The following is a 12,152-nucleotide window of genomic DNA, read 5'->3' as shown; positions in this document are numbered from 1 at the left end:
GGATCCACAGACGGAGGAGCTGTTCTCAGGAGCACCTAGAGGTGAGAAATCCTTATAAAAAGGAAAGCAAGAAAGACAGGTGTGCCAGTGCATGCCTGTAGTCCCAGTTACTTGGGAGGCTGGAGGATGGTTTGAGCCCAGGAAGTTGAGACTGCAGTGAACTATGATCACGATGCCATGGCACTCCAGCCTGGACGACAAAGTGAGACCCCATCTCTAATCAATTGATCTCTAATGTATTCTCATATTTGGGCCTCCTGGGATCTGGACCATTATGTGCTTTTTATTTCTGCAATTTAAGCTTTCAGTTTCCTCCTCGTTATGACATTTTCCTTTGGCTAACACTATTTTCCCCCAGATTTTGTTCTTATAAGTGCAAATCAATATTGTCAATCAATATTTTCTGAGCTCCAAATTGGAGCATCACAGAATATGAATATGTGAGAAGGGGTAAGAGCAGACACTGACCTTGAACATCTCTGAAAACTTAAGTGTGAATTTTTTCAATAAAAATATTTTTTTTACTTCTAAAAAATTAGAAATGGGGTCTCATTACGTTGCCCAGGCTGGTCTCAAACTCCTAGGTTCAAGTAATCCTCCTGCCTCAGCCTCCGAAAGTGCTGGGATTACAGGCGTGAGCCACTGGGCATGACCACAAATGTGAATTTATAGAATAAATCGCATGAAGGGAACTATGTAAGAAAATGTGTGTAATTCAGCATGTTAGGACTTCTGCCTCTCGCCCATGTCCAACGCTGGGAATGCAAAGTGGAAGCTCACATGGTGAAAATCAACAAACACACAAACTGAAATGCACAGAGACACACACATAGACACACACACACCCCCGCAGAGACACACACAGACACATACACACATTGACACACACACACACCCAGAGACACAAAGAGAGACACACAGATACACAGACACACACAGACACACACATACACCTAGAGACACACACATACCCAGAGACACACATACACACACATACACACAGACATACCCAGAGACACATACACACACACCCAGAGACACACACAGACACACAGAGACACACAGATACACAAAGACACACACACAGACACACACACACACACCCAGAGAGTTTAATTTCAAAGTAAGTTTGGTTTTCCATCTATTAGGAGTTTATAAAGCAGGACACACCCTCAGAAGTTTAAAGTAACAAACATGTGGCCAGCACAGTGGCTCACGTCTGTAATCCCAGCACTTTGGGAGGCTGAGGTGGGAGGATTGCTTGAGCCCAGGAGGTCAAGACCAGCCTGGGCAACATGGTGAAACCCAGTCTCTGCAAAAAAAAATTAAAATTAGCTGGGTGTGGTGGCGCACACCTCTAGTCCCAGCTACTCAAGAGGCTGAGGTGGGAGGATGGCTTGAGGCTGGGAGGTTGAGGCTGCAGTGGGCCAAGATCCCACCACTGCACTCCAGCCTGGGTGACAGAGGGTGACTCTGACTCAAAGGAGAAAAAAAAAAAAAAAAAGTAACAAACACAACAGCCTGAGAAGCATGTGGAAGAAAAAGACCACGGATGGTCTACACATCTGGAAATAAACTTCCCTTCAAGAGTTAAACCCAGTCTGCTAAGCGGCATGCAGACGAGTGGGACTAGACAGCAACGCAGTCTGACAAGAACCACAGAGGCAGTCACACTAAATGACGGCCTGGCTGTGCTCTGGATCACTAGATAATTGTGAACAGTGCTGTGAAACTCACTGACATAGAAAAGCCCATCACAAAAAGTGAAAAATTGTTAGGAAACTGCATGATAGTATAATCCCCTCTTTTTAGAAAACATTTGAAAGGATATATGACAAAATGTCAACAAGTTACCTCTAGTGGGGGGAACTGTGCCAACTGTGTCTGTTTCAACTGCTCCAATCCCCACACTGTCAATACCCAGCCTGTATGACTTCTTCCCTTGGTGGGGGCAAAGAAGGTCGGACATCAAGGGAGGGAAGAAGCAACAAGCAAATCCTTCTCCCCAAGACCTGCAGCTCTGCCCCACCCGGCTCCCCTGCCCATGGCTTCCAGCTGCGCTTCCTAGCAATTCAGTTCCCATCCTTCATGCTGCCTGGGGGGCAGTCACAGTGCTGCTACCTTGTCACAGCCACTCGACCCCCTGCCTGATCCATAGTTTTGTCACCAGAAACTGACCTTGACCACAGGTATTGGTGGCTTTAGGCACTGCAGCTCACACCTCACACTTACTATTGGAGAAGCCCCCGGTCCTTTTCTCCTGCCTCGTTAAGAAGCCCACCTGCATGGGTGGGGCCAGCGCCTGGCGTTAGCAGTGGCTGCTCACTCAAGGGATGAGTACGCTGAGGGGTTGGACAACGAGGCTTTGTGGTGGCCACGGTGCGACCCTTCCTTTCCTGGAGCATAGGCTTGGCGGGGGCAAGGCTGGCTGCCCCTGGACCCTGGGCATCCAGTCCTGTTGCCAAAATCTTATGACGCTTGAGCCTTCTGTGGCGTCCCATTGTGTTCTAAATGCCAAACTGTAAACCGGCTTATAAAAAACCCACACACCTGCTTGAGAGCCTCCACCTGTGCACCCCACCTTCCCTCCTGCTCGCCAGGGGGGCTTCTCCCTCAGGGACTCTCCTGGACTCCACTGCCATCCTTCTCAGACCTCAGACCGGGCCCCTGCGATGCTCCCAAAGCCTCATCCTGCTGTCGGTCCTTCCACTCACTGCAGCGCTCAGCCTCATCCCAGGGAACCCGACTGCCTGTCTCCCCAGGGGAAGGCGTCATGAGCGAAGCCACTGCAGCGTTGCACAGTCTATCTCTGAGCACAGCTGACTTGACAGAAGGACTGAACTGTCCACATTACCAAAGGCCAATGTATACAAAATGGTTTCTATTTTGCTTCTTCAAGGTAGGGAACTGAAAACCAACTAAATCCAAGGTGCCTCTTCCAATGCCTGTGACTAAACTTCAAGCCTCACAGCCCCAACACCTGCTGATGGCACCATTTTAACTGAGTTCCATCCCGCAAGCTTCCCGACTGTCCACACTGACTCTCTCTACTCCTGTACACTAAAGAAACAAGCCAGAATAAAGGGATAAAAGACAGTGTACGCGCATGCCTGTCCCAGCTACCCAGAAGACTGAGGCATGAGAAACGCCTGAACCCGGGAGGCAGAGGTTGCAGTAAGCCGAGATTGCACCACTGCACTCCAGCCTGGGAGACAGGGAGAGACTCTAAAAAAGTAAATAAATAAAATAAATTAATCTAAAAAATTAAAAAGAGAGTATAAGCTACAAACCTCAGGAAGGAAATACCAGCATGACTTCAGAATAGTCAGACCTAATGATGTATAAAGTTCTCCCGGCTCCTCTCCACCCACCTCCATCAGTTCCACCCTCTCTCTAACCGCCAAGTTCTCTGTTCCTCCAGGTTCCCATAGAACATTTAGTAAACACCAGGGACATGAAAAAGCAGTGACATGGCCCTTGCCCTCGTGGCAATTAGACTAGGAAGGGAAAGTTGCAATCGCAAATTTGCCATGCTGACTAGGGCCGAGGGCAATCTGTGATGTCTGTAGTCGGACATCTGACTCACTTAAGGTAAAAACCCTTGAGTGAATTCTAAAGGAGGTAAAGCTGACGGTAGGACTGACTTCAGGAGAGGTAAGGGGGAGTTCCGAAAAGCAGTACGCACACAGGTGTGTGATCTCAGGATGCATGTGTGACCAGACCTTGCAAGACCTTGTAGGAAATGTGGAGCAGGAGGGATGCATCAGATGTTTTTTGAATAGGACTCTGACCCCTTAGCTGAAAGTTTCCGTGGTTAGGTGCGGTTTCTCCCCAACATGCCCTCGGCTTCAAGGGTAAAAGGTGCTGCAGGGAGTCAGGGTGGCTGCTGTCCTACTACAAGCTCTGCCCCACACAGGGAGAGCTTAGTCTCACGTTTTCCTGCTGGGCAGGATAGCCCTGCACAGCCCCAACGTGGCAGAAAACATCATACATGATGTGTCACTTTGCGGGCAAGAAAAGCTGAATCTAACCCTCGCCCCATTTGCTCAGCGGGTAATTTTTTGTGTTCCTGATGTTTTTGCAGAAGAAACCAGAAATTCTCTGTACTTGAGTTCCTTCAGGTGAACAGTTAGCCAGGAAACCAGTCCTCTTTGGAGGTTATTTTGGAGTCTCATCTTTTGTAGACATTTTATGATTAAAAAAAAAAAAAAAATTCTATATGGGTTTTCTTAAAAAAACTGGCTCTCACACAAATTGAAACTGCTCTCCAACATTTTATCCGCTAATTTACCAATGTTTCACATTATATCCACACAAGACCCATGCGTTAACTATGCTTTTTCTTAATGACTTTGCTCGAATAAGCTATTACTAGTTTGCAGTAACTTTGTATAAGGCTTTCATTAGATTTCAAAAAATGGAGAGCCAACTTTTCCCATATGTACAAACTGGAGAGAACTGACCCCTTCCCCACCCCCCACATAAAAGATAATAATCTCTGCTAACTAGTCAGTATTTCCTAAAGCAAATACTACAGATGATTCAAAAAATCCAGGCAAAGTCGAAGCAATATATTTTGCAACAATTATTCAATAAATGACTTGTAAATTCTCTCCCACACCATGTTAGACAGGTAAGCGACGTCACTTCCAAATTTCAACTGTTACATAGAAGATCCAGAATGTCAACACCACTTGCAATCTACACAAGGTTACAAACAACACATACACCTTCAATTCAAAATATCTGAATGAAAGGTTTCATCCCAATTATGGGAAAAAAACTTCCCATCTCACAGGCTGGTTAGAAACTGGTTCTGAATACAGCGTAACATACACAGCAATTCAGATCTTAAGAAACTCAACTGTTGCCAGTTAATACAGTAAGTAGAATTTTATTCAGCTTCACCCTTATTTCATTTTTCCATATATGTAAGTGATCCTTTCTATACCTTTTAAGGTAAGTAATCATCTCAAGATAATCAGACATCTAAAGAAAACTTTGGTAAACTGGACTATAGTAATTGTATGAAAAAAAACAGCTCTTAAGATCGCTAACTGCTACAAGAATAGTGTTGATGGGATCAAATCCTAATTAGGATAGAGACCTAATTCATTTTTAAATGTGGAAAATATACAAGATAAATTAAATGCTTAGTTTGATAAAAATAAAGGTTTCACCAACTGTTCTCCATTGCTGAGAAGCCCCCACACTGCCCCACTATGCGTATTCCTAGTATTTCATCCATATCCTGCTCTGCTGTGCTGCCCTACAAAAAAATCCTGAGGAAAAAAAAAAAAAATCAAACAGTATAGTGTGTACTGCTTAAGAACTTAAAATGTCCAAGATATCTTTAAAGTCCGGGAGTACCTGAAAACCGTGGGTAAACATGGACCATTTTCCTTGTGTATCAACTTTACACTAAGCGTCTAACATTCAAACAAAAAGTGCAAAATTTGTACTTATTTTTAACAGCAAGAATTCCCAAGCTCCTGCCATCCACTGATACTCCATCCTATTTGAAGTTCTACATTAAAACATGATTACTTTTGCCATAAAACAAAAGTGTTACCCTTAAAATATCTATTTGATATATACAAACCACATTATTTTTATTCTGACAGGTCACAAATTTTGAGCAAGTTCTTCCCTAGGTGACCCTACCTAGCCAAAATGAAGGTGGAGCAAACATTGCTTTAGCTTAACTGCACTAATATTTACACCATGTGACCCTTCTAACCAAATAGAATACTGCTGACCTGCCATAATCAGTTTGTGTGACATGGCTCAAATGTACAAAAATAAAAAGTAGACATAGGGAGAATTTAACCCAATAGATTTCAAATTAAGCGATAATAGCAAGGCAATTCAAATATTAACATGGCATATAATTTCCCTACTTTAGCGGTTTCCAAATGCTATTTATAAACAAGGGATGAGTTCACTTGCTTAGATATTTGAAATACAACTTTATTCTGATTCTAAACGAAAAGGAATGGGAATGACAGTAACAAACAAGATTTCACCACTGAATATTGTGATGTGACTGTAGCAGTCTTATATTTGAAACTCAAGGAATCAACTGCGTTCCAAAACAGCTGAATATGCAGGTCCAAACAATGAAGGTATTTTTTAAACTGCCACATTCACTCCGAAGCCCACTCATCTCCTTCAGCATCCCACAGATGAAGCACATGTTCCGCTTAGCTAGATAATAATGAGGTGGCACACACGCTGCACCGCTGACATCACAGGACAGCTGCCTATAAAACTAGACTTCTGACGCTGGGCTCCAGCTCCATTCTCACAGGTCATCATCCTCATCCGGAAGAGCAGTTGTCTGAGCAACCTAGACGAAGAGATGAAAAATGTTAACACTCCAGATCAAAACTGCCAGGAATATACAAGCCAAACGTAATAGCCTAGACAGCAAAGTGGCCACAATACCTCTAAGTCGTGCTCATACTGTGCTGCCAAAGCTGGGTCCATGACAACTTCCGGTGGGGCAAGCGCAGGCATGGCAACAAATTCCAAGTTAGGGTCTCCAATGAGCTTCCTAGCAAGCCAGAGGAAGGGCTTTTCAAAGTTGTAGTTACTTTTGGCAGAAATGTCGTAGTACTGTTTAAAAGAAAGTAATTTTACTTTTTAAAATTCATTAAGATGACGATTTTTCTAGGACATTGCAAGATAAGAAAATGTTAAGATTCTTGGCAAGGCATGGTGGCTCATGCCTGTAATCCCAGCACTTTGGGGGGCGCTAAGGTGGGAGGACTGCCTGAGGCCAGTAGTACAAGATCAGGCCTGGGCAACAGAGCAAGACCCCATCTCTACAAAAAAACAAATTAGGTGGGCATGGTCTTGAGTGCCTGTGGTTCCAGCTACTCAGAAGGCTGAAGTGGGAGGACTGCTTGAGCTCAGGAGTTCAAGGCTGCAGTGAGCTATGTTCATGACACTGCACTCCCGTCAGGGCAACAGGGCAAGACCCTGTCTCAAAAAACAAAGAATATATAAATACACACACATATTTCAGTTGACCAACCCAGACAAAGTGAAACCCCATCTCTATCATTCTTTAACAACAATAGTATAAAAAAGACAAAATTATTTCCGGCCGGCACAGTGGCTCACGCCTGTAATCCCAGCACTTCAGGAGGCTGAGGCAAGTGGATCACTTAAGGTCAGGAGTTGGAGATCAGCCTGACCAACACAGTGAAACCCCATCTCTACTACAAAAAAGTACAAAAATTAGCCAGGTGTGGTGGTACATGCCTTTAATCCAGCTACTAGGGGAGCTGACACAGGAGAACTGCTTGAACCCAGGAGGCGGAGGTCGCAGCGAGCCCAGATTGCGTCACTGCACTCCAGCCTGGGGGACAGAGCGGGACTCCATCTTGGGAGAAGAAAAAAATCATTTACATATATAATAGACACTGGTCAATTTCATGGTCTTACATATAATCTCCGCTAAGAGAAATAACTCAGGAAGTTTTAATTTTACACACCTGAAGATTCTTCTTTCGGTGGAAGACAATGGATTTCGCCTTCACTTTCCTGTCCTTAATATCCACTTTGTTGCCACACAACACAATGGGGATATTTTCACACACTCGTACCAGATCTCTATGCCAGTTAGGCACATTCTTGTAAGTAACTCTCGATGTTACGTCAAACATTATGATGGCACACTGGGCTGAAAGAAACAGTTGTGGTCATTAGTACACTCAGTTTACCACACAAGTGAAGAATGCTAAGAACCGCAGACTAGGATTCAACTAGTTATAGTCTTAGACCTCAACGAGGCACCTAGATCTCTCCTCTCACTTTCAAAATCTCTTTTTTTTTGAGACGGAGTCTCGCTCTGTCGCCCAGGCTGGAGTGCAGTGGCCGGACCTCAGCTCACTGCAAGCTCCGCCTCCCGGGTTTATGCCATTCTCCTGCCTCAGCCTCCCGAGTAGCTGGGACCACAGGTGCCCGCCACCTCACCCGGCTAGTTTTTTGTATTTTTTAGTAGAGACGGGGGTTTCACCGTGTTAGCCAGGATGGTCTCGATCTCCTGACCTTGTGATCCGCCCGTCTCGGCCTCCCAAAGTGCTGGGATTAGAGGCTTGAGCCACCGCGCCCGGCCAGAATCTTTCGCTTTTTACAAAATCTCTTTCAATTCTAAGAACATTAACACAGAACTCTTCCTAAGAAAGATGAGCTGACCCTATCAAATCTCCCTGATAAACTTCACCATTAATACTCCCCTCATCCCAAAAACACTATCTGAAGTACTTAATGCCAAGTGAGGTTCTGGAGAACCAAGCTGCCATATTCTGAGGGTAGGGTCTGGAAATATGTTCTTCAGAAGGTCTTTAAATGGCCGACTATACTAGGAAATATCGTTTCTGTCTTAAAAACTCCAGATAGGCCAAGCGATGTGGCTCATGCCTGTAATCCCAGCACTCTGAGAGGCTGAGGTGGGTGGATCACCTGAGCTCACGAGTTCTAGACCAGCATGGGCAACATGGTGAATCCCCATCCCTACAAAAAAAAATACAAAAATTAGTCAGGCATAGTGGCACGTGCCTGTAGTCCCAGCTACTCAGGAGGCTGAGGCTTAGGAGGCGGAAGCTGCACTCCAGATTAGGCAACAGAACGAGACCCTGTCTCAAAAAAAAATTAAATAAATAAATAAATAAATAAATAACCCAGATAAAGTCTATATATTCACCTGCAGGAATAACTATGGTACAGTTAATAAGGCAAGAAACCACAACTTTTTGGTTAAAGGATTTTTTGGGGGAGAAATTCTTGTGTTTATTTGTACACGTTCAAGGAAAGCAAAAGGCATGGAATGATTCCAGATAATGTGTTATTAGCAACGTGAGGTTCCAGGAGAGATGAGTATTTTGTTTATTCCTCTCTCTTTGGTACAATGAACATTTTCCTTGCAATTTTTAAATCAAACTATTTGAGAAAAATACTCTGCACAACTTATCACAAACAATTTAACAAGAAATCGGCTAGTCTTGTATAACACGTGTTAAGATCTCCTATCTCCTCTGGTCTAGTATCTGGTGTTGTTTTGTAATGGAGTAGAAACATTCATTGATCGCCACACCAAAATACATACAAGAACCTAAGTTTTCAAATACTGAAACTGCTGTAACAGCCTGTTATTATTGTTTTAAATATGACTTATAAGTTCCAGTGTAAGTCACAGGTTTTTCTAAACCATGCCTAGCATGACACAGCATGCAACTTTCATAAAATTTTCTCCTCTGCCACCAAAATGGTGGTCAACTCCCTGAAGTCCACATGTCTTTAACCCAGAAATGACACAATTCCCATTACAGTATTAAGCACTATTTGTTGGAACAGACCTGATTTTCTATAACCTTGAAAACTGAAGTACACAAAACCTCTCAAAAACTGTTCAGCAAGTTACAAATGCCTACCTTGGATATAATAGCCATCTCTCAGTCCGCCGAATTTCTCTTGGCCGGCTGTGTCCCATACATTGAATTTAATAGGTCCTCTGTTGGTGTGGAACACTAGGGGATGAACCTCAACACCCAAGGTGGCTAAAACGGAAACGACGTGATTGAGTGGATGAATTTACCCATTTCTCACGTATTTCCACAAGCAAGGTTTTCCTGCACATACCTACATACTTCTTCTCAAATTCACCAGTCAAATGACGTTTCACGAAGGTCGTTTTTCCAGTACCACCATCACCAACCAATACAAGCTGTTGGAGAACACATTTGGAAGTAAACCCAAAACACTTCACCTCTCAAGATCCCAGAGTCACGGAACTTTAACCATCACAGGCTCACTTAAAACAAAGAATATGGATGCGAGGCCCCGTTACAGCCATCGTGGGCCCGGGAGGAGGGACCCGCGAGTCGCACGCGGTCGGACTCGGCCGCCTCCCGCCCCGCAGGGTTACCTACTTTGAACTGGACCTGGGGCTCTCCCTGCGCAGCCATCGCGGCGTTCCTGCGGAGGCAGAGGACGGAGGCGAGCGCTCGCGCGGCCCCGCAGCCCATGGCGGCCCCGCTCCCGCGCCCCCAGCGCCCCACGTGCCCGCCCCACAAAGGCCTCCCGCCCGCGGCGCCATGGCGGCCGGGCCTGGGAGCGGGAAGGCGGCGGGCGGGGCCGGCATCCGGGGCGGCGGGGCGCGGGGAACGACGGACGGAAGAGTCGGGATAGGGACGGGACTGAGATCCGACGGGAATGAGAGCGGAGGATGAAATGGGGGTTCGCGGGGGCGGGCGCCGACCCCATGCCCGTCTCCTGCCCCGGCTCGGCCGGGCCCGCGCCACCCACCTACTCACAGCCGTCCGCTGTCCCTGGGCCCGCCACCTGCCCCGGCCCTGACCCCGGCTCCAGCCCCTATCCCGCCGCCGCCGCCCCTGTCCCCGCCCGGCCCTGCCCTGCCCGGTCCGCCGCGTCTCACTACCTTCCAGAAGCGTCTCCGCGCCCGTCCGACTGAGGCTGGAAAGATGGCGGAAGCGCAATTCAAACGCCGGAGACGCAGCCGACGCCGGCGCGCGGGCAGGGGCGGGGCCGGTGGGGGCGGGGTTGACAAGGGGCGGGGCAACGGCACGGCGCCCGCCCACGTGGCCCGCGCGTGCGCGCGCGCACGCACGCACGCAACCTGGTTCAGTCGGCCGCTCCGGCCGGCGCTGCGCTTAGGGTGGGGCGGGAGGCGCGATGGACCGCGTGGGAGGGCGAGCCGGGAGCGCGCACGCATGCCGGCCCATGGGACCACGTGCGCCGACGCCCAGGGCGGGCTCCCGGGCGCGCATGCGCCGAAAAGGAGACGGCGCGCCCCTAGGCGGGAGACGTTAGGCGCGGCCGGACCGTTGCGGCGGTGCTGCCTCTTGGTGGGAGGCGGTACTCGCTCGGGCAGACGCGGTCAGGCACGCGGCTTCCAGGCGCTGGCCAGCCTGTCCTTGTATGTGCCCCGTGGGGTGAGGGTTCTTGGGGTCCTGGGGCTTAGGGTGGCGCTCGCGTGCGCGCAGGACGGGTGAGTGACAGAACGGATGAATGAATGAAGGGATCCTAGGCTGGGCCTCCAGAGTCAGCCCGCGGCTCTGTCTTTCCAGATCGTAGCCTTCACGCCCCCAGGACCAGGGCCAATTGGAGAGCGAGGAACCAGAGAGGGATGCGCCCACCCCGAAAAACGACTACTTATTTTTTTTAAGAGACGAAGTCTCGCTATGTTGCCCAGGCTGGTCTCGAACGCCCAGGCTCGAACGATCCTCCCGCCTCAGCCTCCCAATTAACTGGGACTACAGGCGCGCACCACATCCGGGGTAATTTTTTTTTTTTTTTTTAATTTTTAGAGACAGGATCTCACTATGTCTCCCAGGCTGGCTTCAGGGGATCCACCCGCCTCGGCCTCCCAAAGCGCCCAGCTTCTCAAAGCGTTTCATAGGTTGGCAGCCTTGGCCTCTGCGTCCTACAAACAAAATGATGAAATTTTGTTTGCAGTCTGGGCGCGTCTTCCAGCCCTAGTTACGAACGGGGATGGAGTAAGTGCTCAGCTTCCCAGCCCCGTGTTGGCCTGAAGCTGTTAGGAGTCCAAACAAGGTTGAGCTAGAGCGACCCCGACTTCCTGGGCGCCCCTGCCGACATGCAGACGGATAAAGGCTCAAATCAGCGCAGTCAAGCGCCTTAGAAGAGTCCAGCATGGTGAAAGAGCCCCGGTAACCGAGGAGTCCGCCCTGCAGGCCTGAGCACACTTGCAGGCGAGTCCGCTGGGAACCCCAGTGACGCAAACTGGTGATAACACGGGCGAGAACCTGCCTGCTGGGAACGCAAGTCCGAGCTCCCCCAGAACGCGCAGGGGAACGCCAAGCACCTCTCAGACGCTGCTGGCGGGAGAGCAGAATCGAATCTAACAGTAAAACGGGAATGCCCATTGCTTGTGACCCTGGATTTCCATTTCTAGGGAGAGGCCTGAGAGTTAAACTCATGCCTCCCACATGTGCCCAACATTTAATGCTGTATAACATTTAAAAGGATTGACGGTGATCTGTTTCAACAGGTTTAGATAGACGTCAAAAGGATAATGTTGAGAAAAGAAGAAAGAGGTGATAATAGCTTTATAAAGTCTAGGCCACCTGTAATCCCAGCACTTTGGGAGCCCGAGGTAGGAG

At 48.0% G+C, this 12,152-nt stretch overlaps 1 protein-coding gene across 1 annotated transcript; it reads right to left on the bottom strand.

The window, feature by feature from the left end:
- Positions 1–4,550: 4,550 nt before the first annotated feature.
- On the bottom strand, positions 4,551–10,580 carry RAN (RAN, member RAS oncogene family). The gene is made up of 7 exons (XM_023187244.2): positions 10,448–10,580; positions 9,939–9,984; positions 9,649–9,733; positions 9,441–9,566; positions 7,503–7,690; positions 6,448–6,618; positions 4,551–6,349 (listed from the first exon to the last, which is right to left on the bottom strand). Exons 2-7 carry the CDS (start codon positions 9,972–9,974, stop codon positions 6,305–6,307), a joined length of 651 nt encoding a protein of 216 aa, XP_023043012.1. The 5' UTR covers positions 9,975–9,984; positions 10,448–10,580; the 3' UTR covers positions 4,551–6,304.
- Positions 10,581–12,152: the final 1,572 nt, after the last annotated feature.

The sequence above is a fragment of the Piliocolobus tephrosceles genome, chromosome 10, assembly GCF_002776525.5.
Source record: "Piliocolobus tephrosceles isolate RC106 chromosome 10, ASM277652v3, whole genome shotgun sequence".
In the NCBI taxonomy this organism is placed as follows: Eukaryota; Metazoa; Chordata; class Mammalia; order Primates; family Cercopithecidae; genus Piliocolobus; species Piliocolobus tephrosceles.
This window is presented reverse-complemented; position numbering and strand designations above follow the sequence as displayed.